The 14,286-nt window shown below is 41.1% G+C and overlaps 2 protein-coding genes across 2 annotated transcripts; both read left to right on the top strand.

Moving 5' to 3' along the window:
- Positions 1–4,894: 4,894 nt before the first annotated feature.
- actb1 (actin, beta 1) lies at positions 4,895–8,458 on the top strand. Its single transcript, XM_043242049.1, has 6 exons — positions 4,895–5,050; positions 5,972–6,096; positions 6,465–6,704; positions 7,029–7,467; positions 7,557–7,738; positions 7,817–8,458. The coding sequence occupies exons 2-6, from the start codon at positions 5,974–5,976 to the stop codon at positions 7,958–7,960; spliced, it is 1,128 nt and encodes a 375-aa protein (XP_043097984.1). The 5' UTR covers positions 4,895–5,050; positions 5,972–5,973; the 3' UTR covers positions 7,961–8,458.
- Positions 8,459–9,478: 1,020 nt separating this feature from the next.
- On the top strand, positions 9,479–14,241 carry fbxl18 (F-box and leucine-rich repeat protein 18). Its single transcript, XM_043241809.1, has 5 exons — positions 9,479–9,664; positions 10,112–10,309; positions 11,181–12,757; positions 13,483–13,701; positions 13,808–14,241. The coding sequence occupies exons 1-5, from the start codon at positions 9,644–9,646 to the stop codon at positions 13,956–13,958; spliced, it is 2,166 nt and encodes a 721-aa protein (XP_043097744.1). The 5' UTR covers positions 9,479–9,643; the 3' UTR covers positions 13,959–14,241.
- Positions 14,242–14,286: the final 45 nt, after the last annotated feature.

Raw genomic sequence — 14,286 nt, 5'->3', positions numbered from 1 at the left:
ACTGATAAGGAAACGATAAAGGAAGCAGGAACTTGCTCAGGTTATTTTCAGGGCAAGCAGCAGCTTTCCTTTTCCTCTTGTACATGACAGGATATTGATTGAGACCTTTATGCTCTGCTGACTGTTTGATTGAAATTAAATTTCTACCCATACGCTCTCCTTTTCATTTTTTCGCACGCGTACGCAGTGGTTAATCGAGAGATGTCGTTATATTACATAAGGTATAATTCCGGATTGCAGAGTTGAAAATTCAAGTTCAAAATATGAAATGTGAATTTTAAAATTGTAAAAATACACTGATAAATAACACTGTATGTTTTGCTGTGAGATGGCGTTCATGTACAAGGGATTAATCAAGCTTCATTTACTGTCTTAATGAGCTAAACTCCTGTGTGGCCCAGAGCTACAGATTGTCAACCTGCTTCCAGGCTTCTGCCGGTTGAAAATCAGCATCGAAAGAGATACACCCATAATCACTGTGCGCTAATGAAGTAGCTTAAATGATGCACAATGTGTAAATCTCTGGATTTAATGAGATTCATCTGTCAAACCCAACTAATGAAACCATTAAGTGAAAATAACTTCCTAAAATATAGCGCTGCAAGCTAGTTTTAACCCACCCACCCCACCTCCCAATTAACAGCAGAAGATATCAGTTGAAATATTGTTCATGTTCATGGCATAGTTCCCGATATTTCTCACTTACTGTTATTGTCATCTTAATGTTTATCAGCTTACGTGACATATGCTGCATCTCCTTCTTTGTCCAAAGACTGAAAACCCAAAACATGGTAACATCTGGACTGCTCCATCCTGTTGTCTGTTGGGGATTTGTGCCCGTGATAAGGCAGCTATTCCAAAAAGCCAAGGCATCTTGAACACTTGAACCCATATGCCTGTCACTGAAAGCATTACGTATCCTTGCATTAAGCAGTGCATGATCTATGAATGCTCAACAGCTCTCTTTGTTGGATTTGTTGTTTAAACTCTTTTTGCAGTTTGTCCTGCAGAAAATATGATTACAGGTTATTTTTTATTTGTAAATGACAAACATGCATTTTACGAATTTATAAGGTTTGGTTTGATGAGATTTTAGGTGAAATCTGCATTTATTTAATCAAAAAAATGTGAAATATTGTTACAATTTAAAATTATTATAATAGTGCAGCTTCATATTTTTGTGTAAACGATGATCGTTTTTTGTGAAACCAAAGGTTAAAAAGAAGTTTAACATATCTTCAACAATTTAACATGTTTAACAATCTTAACATAATGTCCTTACTGTCACATTTCACCGATTTAATGTCCTTGCAGAAACAACGCATATATTTTAATCATATAATGCATGTTAAAAATATATTCAATATTAATTTAAATATAATTATAATTAATATAGTTAACCATTTTTAATTATTATATGAATAAAATGCTGTTCTGACATCTCGTAAGTGCTCAAATTTGCGTTCATTCAAGATTGCGTTCATATTTGCAGTCACGTGAAAAAAGTAAATGTGCCTGAGTTTGTGCATGTTCTAACACATATACATTCCTGAAATGACAGCCACTTGAGTGACCACCCTCTTTTCCTTATTCGGAGTATAAATCGTGTTGCTTTTTATGAGAGTTTCGTATGGGACTTCCTTGCTTTTTTGTTACACTCTCCAGTAGCCTAATTAGGTAACATAAAGTTGGCTTGTACTGCGTATCTCAACTAAATGCAAAGCACTCAACTCTGAACTGCTCTGAGAAGGATTAAGCAGGACTGACCCATTGCCATACACGGAAAACACCTGGAAAAGGTTTGTACCTGTGGAAAACAAACATTGGGGTTGCATCACTCCATATGCCATGTAGTTTCCTAAGACGACCAATCATGCTTAGATCCTTTCTGTCAGCCTTTAGTAATTTTGTTTATATTTCCATATTAGGAGTCTACCTGTCCCCGTTGCTTACAGAGTGCAGCATCCACCAGTCCATCCCATCACATCATTGCGTGAGTGTGTGTTACCTGTCAGTGTTTCCATATAGGGTACTCTAGGTCTGATGGGTGGAGAAAATCAGTAGGCCGTTTATTGTGTTTTGTATTTAATCTTATTGCGTATTTCCATTCGCCTATGTTAAACACAGTAAGGAGGCATAATAATGATTTAAAAAGAAAAAGCGTCTTTTTGAATTAATGCAATGACAGGGGAAGAAAAGCAGAGTCCCCATCACTCTAAGTTCTAATTTCCGCTTTAAGGAGTCATGTGATTTTGCCTTGGCGTTCCAAAGTAATCTACCATGTGACTCATCCAGAGATTGCCTTATAAGGAGATTGGCTGAATATCTCTTAAAGGGGCCTTGAGCATAGTGCCTCTGTAAACAATGCACAGCACAAAGGTTATTTCATTTGCTTCATATTGGTCAGGTTGACATGTTTGAACTCTGTATATGACTATATGGAAGAAAGCATTTCATTTCTGGTTGCTGTGTGTGTGTGTGTGTGTGTGTGTGTGTGTGTGTGTGTACACTCCATCACAATAAACATGGCCATATGTCAAAACAGTTGCTTAAACGAATAAATGAACGATCAGCTTTTACAAGCTTACCACACTGTTTATACTCTACACTTATTTCCAAGAGCAGCCTGAATTAAACTTGGCTTACTTTATATTTCCTCTCTGATATAGGCTCCTGCGACTTCCTCTCACAATTGCCACAGTGTGCTGGGGGTGTAAGACTTTAAGTCGTCTATCTCTCTTCCTCTTCCTCTTTCTGTTTGAAACATCCTTATAAGGGCTACAGTATTCTGCTGATGAGAGAAACAATGCGGATTTCAAAACAGATGAAAGGGCATCATAAACATGCGCATATGTTACAACTCTCACACCCTAAAAGTCAAGCTGATACTCACACACCCTGCAGAGATTGAACGCTGTACCTATTCCATATATTAGGAATGAGAAGCACTCGAAAAATGATGTAGCAATAGACTGTAACAATGACTCATTCACCTCTGTGACTAAGCTTATCTATTCTTTATGGCTCATTGAGCTATAATATTAAGATTACACTGTTGAGTTCACAGTGGAAACCGGTACATGGATAGTCAAAACTCAATATTAATGCAGTTGCATGCCTAGGCACATGTTTAGTTAGGTTGGGCGGGTGCATAAGTGTCACTACTGTTAGAAGAATCACTTCAGCCATCTCTTGATGACAAGCCAGTTTCGTCATTAGATAAATCACACACCGACTACACTGTTGACCAAATGTTTTACTGCGGTGACACACTGCCGCTTCAATATGACCGGCTTTTGATTAGTTCATTAAGGTGAAACCCAATTTTGTTTCTTTACAATTCCACACTGATAAGCCAAGATATGCAGGGCACCCCAGTCAAGACATGTTGCCACACGTCTCAGATTGCCCATGCTGAAGGCAGCACACATATAACAGATACATGGAACAAGATATAGCCTGTAACTCCATGAATTAAAATATTTCCAATGCAACACCTTAATAAATGAATGCGAGGTCGCGTTTAAATAGCATAAGAAGATTTCAGAATGGCATTTTAATTTCTTTTTTTACATTTGAGGCTAATCCCACCATCAGTTTTACATTAAATGCTGACTGTTAACAATAGTTACCCAGGGAAAGTTGGGTTTCAAAGAGCGTTTAACATTTTGAAAACACTTAAGATGCACACTGCGAATAGCATTTTTGTTATGCACAGCAGCAACGCATGTAAGGCGCGAGCACTCCCAGTCGCAAGATGTTTCTAGCGCGTGGTCCAATGCAGTAGCGTGAAACGTAATCGGTCGTGACGTATTACGCAAAAGCCGGGTTGACAGGAAGTGTTCGGTTCAGGCGAGCGGAGCGGCGTGCCATTGTTTTGTATCCCCTGCTTTGCAGACATCCCGATAAGCCAAAATAGTTCAAAATGAGTTGATCTCATAGACTTCCGAGCTACGATGCGTGCGTGACACATAGGTCTGAATAAGAAATCGTCAACATTTCATTCATTTCTGAATGACTCCGGAGGTATCTGCAGCCTGCAAGCTTTTACATTCGCATCATGGCATGCTGATCCAAAGCACTGTGGACAAAAGCGACCTGTTATTACGTGAAACAATCCGACAGATGACAGATTAATAGTCTACGTTTGAATACTGATTTACAGTTGAACTCACAATAGTCGTGAGAAATGTCTACTTTAAATGGGAGCCACGCCCACGTAGTCCATCTCATACAAACTGACCTAAAAAAACGAGTTACTTTAATAGGCGAACAATAAATGCCCTTTTATGAACTAATGCTGAATGAATCGCATTATGTAAAAACCCCGGAAAGTAAGCAGCCCAGTGTATATGATCAAATAATTCTCCTCTGTTTAACCAATAAAGATGACTCCTGTGTAGGCTACTACACTACTGCTGGTCATTTATAGTGCAACGACATACATTAAAATGCAAATCATGTACAGTGACTTTGAAAAAAATGTATTAAAACAAGAAAACTGTCGCAGTAGGCTGCAGTGTTCTGTCAGTCGTTTCTGCAACCTGATTAAATGCTCAAATATTTGATCCATTGCTAAAGGTTTAGTGAATTAGCAAGCGGTCTATTCTGTCGCTATGTATATGAATTACAAAGTAAAAAGCCACAACCTAAGCAGTCTACCTAGGTACACCGAATCGCAAGATAATGTCATTGCGTCCCATTTCAAATTAAAACGTTTTACTCGGTAATACGCATATGTAATATGTAATATACATTTAAATCATTTATCCTGTCTTTCTTTTTCAAATACGTTTGCCTGATTGATTAGCTTGCCATACATTATTTCAATTCAGAACTTGAATTTCAAGCAACTAGCTTGAAACTCGCCAAGTGGACGACTGCTGGCCAATCAGATCGCTCGATGCCGAAAGTTTACCTTATATGGAAGGAGCCGGCCGCAGCGCCGGGTATAAAACTGTGACCCACCTCACGCATAGTATTGTGAGTTTTCAGTGCACGCTGAGAAGATCTTCACATCCCTTGTTCACAATAACCTACTAATACACAGGTGAGACTGACTTGTATTACTAATAAATGTTGTTTAGTATTATATTAGTAGTTGTAATGTCGCTGGTTGAAGGTTAATTTTATTATTTCTGAAGTTCCGCATATATTGGTACAAGACTCGAGTTTTAATTCTGTATGTAACTGGAATAAAGTAATTTCATGTGGGTTTTACAACTAGCTTTTGAAGGCCAACGTTTTATTTTTTACTTCAGTGGTATCGACCGATAGCTTTTTAGCTTTCTTTGCTGGGCGGATTTTAAGCTTCTTTGTTACTAGACGGGCTTACATTATTATATTAAGTGTAAAATGCTTTAATTGGTTTTAATAAAATGCCATTAAACGTGGATTTGGTAGTTAATGTCTTCGATGTTCGCAGTTTGAATGGTGGGTGTGGCTACTATAACACAGTAACCGGCTTCTCTTTCCATCTGAGCCGTTTGATCCGTTTAAGAGAGGTCTGGCTTAATCGTTTAAAATTGTTTTTGCGTTTCTCATTCAAGACTGTCGAATTAAGCTGTAATGGAATTTCTTAGACGTGTCGTTTAGTCACTAAATAGGATTGCAGCACTCGCGAAATGCAGGCGTTTCAGCACATCCTCTTGATAAAAGGGCGATTTTGCAAGCATCAGGATCGTAATGCTGTTCGTCTGGTAAAGCGCTTATCTCGGCCTTTGAAACTGGGAGTGGTCGCGTCCGTTGGTCTGATTCCACGCGCTGAATCGGCGGCATTGAGCTGCTCGAACTTATTGCCATATAAGGCAATAGTGAGACTGCCTGACCACTTCCTTTGTCTCAAACCGCTCGGTTTCATCCCTGCGCCTTTGCGCCGCCTACTGGCCAGTCGTCGAAAGCGTCAGACACCACCCGCCTACGAGAGGGATTCTGCTGATTGCATTAACGTTTCGCTTCCCCCCCCCTACAGCCATGGATGAGGAAATCGCTGCCCTGGTCGTTGACAACGGCTCCGGTATGTGCAAAGCCGGTTTTGCTGGAGATGATGCCCCTCGTGCTGTCTTCCCCTCCATTGTTGGCCGACCCAGGCATCAGGTAACGTTAATTCCCTGAAGAGTTTCAGTGTTAAAACGATCGATACATTTTAAACCAGTTGTTTTATGACAGTGATTGTATTTGCATTTTTATACAATTGATTCATGAAACTCCTTTTAATGCAGTATTAATTTCGGAGAGTTCTACTGTACTGCTAAATGGTTTAATTCAGTTCAGTAGTGTTCATTTTGCAGGTTCTTAATTTTAACAAGCTTCTAAAATGCCATAATTGCATTAAACTGAAAAGAACAGCAGTGCTAACTGAAGTTAAACTTGTCTCAAACACATTTTACATGGCTTCTGAATATTACTCTTTACACTGTCCTTGTTGCTGAGTAGTTTGGTAACAAATTATTTTTTCTCTCCAGGGAGTGATGGTTGGCATGGGACAGAAGGACTCCTATGTGGGAGATGAGGCTCAGAGCAAGAGAGGTATCCTGACCCTTAAATATCCTATTGAGCACGGTATTGTGACCAACTGGGATGACATGGAGAAGATCTGGCATCACACCTTCTACAACGAGCTGCGTGTTGCCCCTGAGGAGCACCCTGTCCTGCTGACAGAGGCTCCCCTCAATCCTAAGGCCAACAGGGAGAAGATGACACAGGTGCGTCTTTGACAAATTATATGAATCCTACTACTCTTGTCCCTTTCTTTCGTTCACTTCCTTTCTATCGGTTTCCTCTCAGGCTCTCTGCCCTCTGCCATGATCTCCTGATAGGAGGTTCAAAAGGTTTATTCCTCTTGAAATGTATTTCCTGCATGGTAGCTTCTAACACTTTACTTTTCTAACCATCTTGAGTGGGACATTTTATAGCATGGTGTGCCAAGGAGGTTTTGCTCCTTTTTAATCACGCAGTGGCTTCTGATTTTGGTGAATTCACTGGAAACTTCAAGAGATCTGACTTTATACATTTTCTGTTTTCTACAGATCATGTTTGAGACCTTCAACACCCCTGCCATGTATGTGGCCATCCAGGCTGTGCTCTCCCTGTATGCTTCTGGTCGTACCACTGGTATCGTGATGGACTCTGGTGATGGTGTGACCCACACCGTGCCCATCTATGAGGGTTATGCTCTTCCCCACGCCATCCTGCGTCTGGATCTGGCTGGTCGTGACCTGACAGACTACCTGATGAAGATCCTGACCGAGCGTGGCTACAGCTTCACCACCACGGCCGAGAGAGAAATTGTCCGTGATATCAAGGAGAAGCTGTGCTACGTGGCCCTGGACTTCGAGCAGGAGATGGGAACCGCTGCCTCATCTTCCTCCTTGGAGAAGAGCTACGAGCTGCCTGACGGGCAGGTCATCACCATTGGCAACGAGCGTTTCCGTTGCCCTGAGGCTCTCTTCCAGCCTTCCTTCCTGGGTAAGCTTTATGCTGTGCATTTAAAATGCTATGGGTTTTTGTGCTCTCTTGCCGAGTTCACTGAGATTTTAACTTTCTCTTGATTACAGGTATGGAATCTTGCGGTATCCATGAGACCACCTTCAACTCCATCATGAAGTGTGATGTGGACATCCGTAAGGACCTGTATGCCAACACTGTGCTGTCTGGAGGTACCACCATGTACCCTGGCATTGCTGACCGTATGCAGAAGGAGATCACCTCCCTTGCTCCTTCCACCATGAAGATCAAGGTGATGCACCTTTTTAGAAGTTTTTGTTGTTGTAATGGCTTGTGGTCAAGTAGAGCTAACACGTCTTTTCTCTTGTAGATCATTGCTCCCCCTGAGCGTAAATACTCTGTCTGGATTGGTGGCTCCATCCTGGCCTCCCTGTCCACCTTCCAGCAGATGTGGATCAGCAAGCAGGAGTATGATGAGTCTGGCCCTTCCATCGTCCACAGGAAGTGCTTCTAAACAGAACTGTTGCCACCATAAATGGCCATGCAGTAGGATTCAATCAAACGACCAACCTAAACCTCTCGAACAAGATGACATCAGCATGGCTTCTGCTCTGTATGGCGCATTGACTCAGGATGCGGAAACTGGAAAGGGAGGTAGTTGTCTTACAGGGGGAGGAGCTTTCCCCGAGAGGACTTCAATGTACATTTCTTCTTTTAGTCATTCCAGAAGCGTCTACCACTTCGCCCCCATCACTGAGGGCATACATGACCTTTGTTATAGTGTTTATGTAAATTATGTACTCTGCATTGTTCTTTTTTTGTACTTCAGCCTTAAACTTGGCCCAGTTTGTTATTGTTGCAATGATGGGGAAAGCTTTACCTTTTAAACGTGAAGATCTTGCAGGACTCCCCTAGGGTATGTGAATGAGGGACGTCCCTTGCATCTGTAAGCCAGGGTGTCTCTGTACACTGACAAGTAAAAACCCAAATAAAACGTGCACATGTAAAACCACATACAGTCTCTGTCTTCAGTTGTCTAAGCATTTTCTCAGGTCTTAAACTTCGAGCTCTTTTTAATGGGGTATCATGCTATACACTCTGCCTCGGTTACCAGCTGGTGTCAATGGGACAAGATGGCCTTTGTTCAAACCTGGATCCCAGATGTCAAGACTATTAGCATACTCATGCTACATTGTAAGTCTAACAAGACGACTAGAAACGAGGCGTGATCTGCTTTCTGCAAATAAGCAGCTTAGGTTTCATAGAATGAAGTCAAATGGTTTTTACTAATATTTGTGTAGTCTTATCACAAATGATTGTCATGTTTTTCAGAATTAAATGCCTTTTGGAGTCACGCCATAAATCACAAATTAAAAGTGCTTCTGGAGGGTTTTTTAACAGCACCTTGCATACTGGAATAACACTCTCAATACCGTATATTAGTAGTGTCCGTTTTTTAAATCTGATGCCAGAGTAAATGTTTCACTTGATTCCATGGACAAAAGTACATCAATTTTTTTCTTCTTCCAAATAACGGATTCCAACCCAGTTCAATTTGCTCGTTTCCTGGTTTGTATGATACGTCTATAGTACTCCTACACTTACTTTCTCACTAACCTGCTCCATAAATGAACTTCCGAATTATCGCGGTGAGATTGAATACGGAAATGGGATTTTTCTCCATTTCGCGTTTAGACACTAGTGTTTGACTTGACTACATTATATTTAGGATCGGTTTCACAGACCGGGTTTAAACTAAGCCAGGATTAGGCCATACTTCAATTAGGTAATTTAAGTAATTGTTATAAGTATGCCTCATTAAAAAACATTCCATCTTGAGACAAGGTACCGATGTATTTTACGATCAGTCAGTTTCTTTAATTTGAAAGAGCTCAGACTTATATTTTAGCCCGGACTAGGCTTAAGCCTTGTCTGTAAAACCGGGGGATATGTTTTTAATGAAAATTAAACCAAATTAAAAATGACCACACCCGGGGACCTTTTTACTAGATGCGTCGTACCGGAAGTAGGTACGTCTTTCAAAGTTTCCGATGGTGCTACATCTTGATGCCGCTATATGTGTGCCTACAGAGGCAGTCACATTTTCAATGGATGAATTATATATTTTTTGAGATGGCAACAATTTGTTATTGTGTATCATTGAAGTACATATCCAAACAGATTTCCTTAAAGCGTCATGGATGATCAAATTGAAACGGTAAGTTGCATCTAGAGCTGATCATTCATGCTAGTTAGCTTTTGCATTTTGTTGCCTGTAAAGATTATTTTATTTAGCAAACAACATTTGGACGCGAAGATATTCAGTCTTCGTAAGGAACAGATTAGCAGAACGTGCTAACATTTCTTAATAATATATTACGGACAGTCTTTAATATTGTGGATACTATTAACAGGCTTATAGATCGTAGAATAAATTACTAGCGTTCTGAAAGCTTTCTGTCATTTTTTTGGCATTTGTTTTGACAGTCCTGATTACTACATCTGTATTGTAGTAACATTACTTAGAAGCTGACGAAGTAAGACTTCACTGTAATATTTTGTAAACAATTCATTCTCTGGTTAATACACTCTTGGATTAAAAATTAGTCAAAATAGTCAAATTAGTGCTATGTATGGATAAATGTTTGTTCTTGATGTTCTCTAGGCTTTGTGCTGTTTAGACAGCATTTCCCAGACCTCTGTCACTATCTCAGACTTCTCGGATGAAATTTTACTGAATATCCTGCGATTCATTCCAAGCCATGACCTGATGCTTAATGTGAGTCAAGTGTGCCGGAAACTTCGAACTCTCTGTCTGGACAAGAGCTTGAGAGCCCACATACACCTGCATAAAGAATTTACAGTAAGCTTCCAACACACACACACACACACACACACACACACACACACACACACACACACTCTCACTTACATTTACCGTCTCTCAAAAACATAAAAGTATTTCTGATGAAAAATGGTTTGATTAGAGTGTAGGGATTCATTTGTTCCTAAAACTTAATGACCCAGTTTAATAGACAGGGTTGAACCTAAGCCAGGATTAGACCATAGTTCAATTAGGACTTTTAAGTTATTTTCTTTAATAAATATGCCTTAGAAAAAAAGCATTTGTGCATCTTAAGACAAAACAAAGACATATTTTAACATCAGTTAGTGCACGTTTCTTTCAGTTGAAAAAGCTCATTTAGTTTAGGACTTGTCTTAAGTCTTGTCCATTCCATTTAGTTATCCATTTAGTATCTGTATTGAGAGAGTAGATATTTTTTTGTGAATTTAAATGTACAAATTTATATTTACATTTATTATATTGCTTTGCAGATTTTTAAATGTATAATGTATATGTTTGTTATATAAAAATTAACATATTATATATTATAGTAATTCAAAAGTTATTATGCAGTTAATAACATTTTCTATGAAATTAATAAATGTTTATTATTTTTTCCACACATAATACATTTTTTTCCATGTAAACAAATGTACATAAAAATACAATAATTACAATAATTATGTTATCATATATTATTCATAGTTCAACATTCATTCATATATCATTGATTACTTGCTGCACTTGAAAGAAAAAAAGAAGAAAAAAAAAAACATCTATTTTGCCAGGTTGTATAATTTTACCTGTTTGACTGGTTTTAAAAGGTTGACAAGCAGAAATGCCAACCGAGACCTGAAAATCTTCCATTTGCTTTGCTTCCTATTCACAGGCAAAAGACGATGCTGTGAAGCAGCTTTTGAAGAACCTTTCTGGCGACATCCAGACTTTAAACCTGAGCGGCTGCTACTGGTTGGCCGGCTTTACAGTGGATCAGGTCACCCGCTGTAAGGCTCTGGTCAGCCTGGACCTTTCAGGCTGTCGGTTGACTTCAGTTCGCCTCTCGCATCTCCTGACCTCTCTTCGTTCTCTGCGCTCTCTGGCATTGGATGTGGGGCCGGGGTTTGACCTCCATCAGCTGAGCGCCGAGGGTAAGTCTGCTTTGGCGCGTCTGCAGGAGCTCAAGCAGACATTGTTGACTCCCTCGTACGGCGTGGTTCCGTGCTGCAGTGCCCTTCGCCGCCTGCACCTCTATCTAGAGGCCAGCGAGGGCTGGAGGGAAGCGGGCGGCTGCGCACAGCTGATGGTGGGCCAGAGCAGCGTGCCGCATTATCAGAACCTGCGTTGGTTCTCTGCACGCTTGGCGCCTGGTGAAGTCAACCGCACTCTATTGGCGCTCTACTTAGCTGTCTTCAGTATGAGAGTCCCGGAGGGTCTTACTGGACTGGTACTATCTGTGCCGGGCCCCGCACCACCGAGGCCGGTTGCAATGACGGCGTTAATGGAGAGCATGGCGTCGACGGTGGGAAACACCGTTAGCGCTCTCCAGCTTCCACGCACGTGGTTGGATGGTGCTATACTTGGGCGGGTCTTGGCGCATGGCTGCCCCGCTTACCTGAATGTCTCACGCTGTTCATCTCCAGGGTTCAACCCTCTACATGTGCTCCTTAGTGCAGGGCGTGACCTCACACCCTTAAAGAGTCTCAACTTGCGCGGTTGCGGCCGAGGGCCTCTCGCTGAGAGCTGTGGGAAGGGCGAGGAGGAGATGGATGCAGAGAGCGTCAAATCGCTTACTGAATGTTGCCCGCATCTCATTCACCTTAATTTATCGGCCACGCACTACCACCATGCTCTTCCCGCTGGGCAGGATGGACACTTGTGTGGCTCTTTAGGGCGTCTCGCTGCCTTGTGCTCTTTGGCACTTCCGGTGTGTGCCTTGGCACAGTCTGCTCAAGCACCTGCAAACATTCAAGACTCCAACACAGACCTCTCCTCAAGATCACTACTACTCGGGCTCAAAAAGAGCAGCCGCATCGGGGTGCCTACATATCGACCCTCAACCGAGGTCACCGTGGTTCAGGGAGAAGAGCGGCGGGATAGAGGCTTGTGCGTTCAGCCTCTGCTCCAAGGTTGCCCACATCTAGTGGAGCTGGAGCTGATTGGCGCAGGGTTTTCCTCTGCCATGCCACGCAATGAGCCGGCCATCCGCAAGGACCCTGCTGCATGCCCCTGGTCTTATAATGTCGGAGATGGTGAGTTAGCTGCTTTGGGAGGGATGAAATTTTTGCGCAAGCTCACCCTCGCTCACTTACCGGGAGTTTTGAAGGGGACGGGACTGATCGAGCTGGTTCAGGGGTGCAAGGACCTTTGTTCGTTATCGCTGGCCAATCTTGGATCTTTAAAGACCATGAACTACATGCAGGCGCTGCTGGAAGCTCTTTCCTACTGTACACAGCTCAGGGACTTACGGTAAACGCAAACGCCACTGCACGCTCCATGCACAAAATGCAGTCAACAATCTAATCAAAGACTTTTGCAGTATATATATTAAGGCGACCATACCGTACATGCATCTCGGTTTTAGCTTTTTTGCGTTTTGCCAACTGATCGGTGTAAGACATCAAAGTACCATACAGACAGCATGCTTCTTGAGGTATTTTGATGTGAAATACTGACATATTTGCATTGCTTTGACCACCTTCTAACACACCATGACTGATTTATTATGCACAATGTTTGCATGTTACTGGATAAACTACTTTTCAATTATTACTTTCAGCAAACAAAGCCAAAACAAATCATGAGGTATATACAAACATACATACACACGTCACACATAATTTCATGTTGAAACTGTAACTCACCAATAGGGGGCAGCATCATAACGAATTAATTGCTGTACATCCTATGTTTAAGTAGTTGCATTTAATTCTTACATTAATGTGTGATAAACATTTATATCATAAATATACATACAGACAAATGTTTTGCTAAATAAAAAATCAACATATTTTAATGATTTCTGAATCTTCATGTGACACTTAAGACTGGATTGATGATGCTGAAAATGTAGTTTTGATCTTAGGAATAAATTGCGTTTTAAAATGTATTCAGAGACGTTTATTATGAATAATTTTTAGCAGACTATTTTAACCCTATAACTGCATTGTGTTTGTATGTGTGTGAAACTGCAGACTGGAGCAGCCCTATTTAAATGCGAACGCTGCGTTTTTTGAAGCACTCAGTCAGTGTCACCATCTGCGGCGTGTGTGTTTGGTTTCTCGACATGGGACCTTCCAGCCCGCCGCTGTGGCGTCCTTCATGCAGAGCTGCGCTGACGTCATCATGTGTCACATGTTCATGGGTGGTACCCTGGTGGCCTGTAAAACTCTGCAGAAAACCCTGCTGGACAGGTTAGTTGCTTTTAAAGAATTCTTGATTAATAAAGACTTTCCTAATTAGTGAATGATTCCAGCCTGTCTATCAAATATTTATCGGTTATTTCTCTTCCTCCTGCAGTTTCTCGGTATCTCGTCCAGCCCTCAGTGTGGTGATTTACCCTTTACTGCACGAGGATCTGGCCCATGTTATCAGAGGTATGCCACTTTGCCATCTGGACGAGATCACGCTTTTCAAAAGCCGTGTCGCTGAAGAGCCCATTAAACAGTGACTGTAATCAAGACGAAATCAGAAAATGGAAATCATGTGGTGGATTAACCTGGTTAATGCTTTGTGTCAGAGAAGCATTATATTATGCAAATTGTTTTATATATATATATATATATTAGTGAAACAATTTTGGAAAACCTATTTGTTTTTACTTTAAAAGGTCTTTGAGCAAAATGGACAATCACTACTTTTGCGTTTCCTAGTAAAGAGGTGGTGTAATCATACTCCTTACCAGGTTGAAATGTCATCTTTGCATATGTGCCAAAATAAAACCTTGTCTGATATTTGAGCATACTGGGGTTTTTAACCATCTTTGCAACGAATAGGTT

This window comes from Puntigrus tetrazona, chromosome 1 (genome assembly GCF_018831695.1).
Source record: "Puntigrus tetrazona isolate hp1 chromosome 1, ASM1883169v1, whole genome shotgun sequence".
In the NCBI taxonomy this organism is placed as follows: Eukaryota; Metazoa; Chordata; class Actinopteri; order Cypriniformes; family Cyprinidae; genus Puntigrus; species Puntigrus tetrazona.
Note: the sequence above shows the minus strand (reverse complement) of the source record. Positions and strands in the feature narration are given on the sequence as shown.

Excerpts from the sequence above, each read along its gene's own strand:
- actb1 (XM_043242049.1), top strand. The coding sequence starts at position 5,974 with ATGGATGAGGAAATCGCTGCCCTGGTCGTTGACAACGGCTCCGGTATG. Across the intron at positions 7,468-7,556 it reads CTTCCAGCCTTCCTTCCTGG|GTATGGAATCTTGCGGTATC; the intron begins GTAAGCTTTATG and ends TCTTGATTACAG. Across the intron at positions 7,739-7,816 it reads CTTCCACCATGAAGATCAAG|ATCATTGCTCCCCCTGAGCG; the intron begins GTGATGCACCTT and ends TTTCTCTTGTAG.
- fbxl18 (XM_043241809.1), top strand. The coding sequence starts at position 9,644 with ATGGATGATCAAATTGAAACG. Across the intron at positions 9,665-10,111 it reads TGGATGATCAAATTGAAACG|GCTTTGTGCTGTTTAGACAG; the intron begins GTAAGTTGCATC and ends GATGTTCTCTAG. Across the intron at positions 13,702-13,807 it reads CAGAAAACCCTGCTGGACAG|TTTCTCGGTATCTCGTCCAG; the intron begins GTTAGTTGCTTT and ends TTCCTCCTGCAG.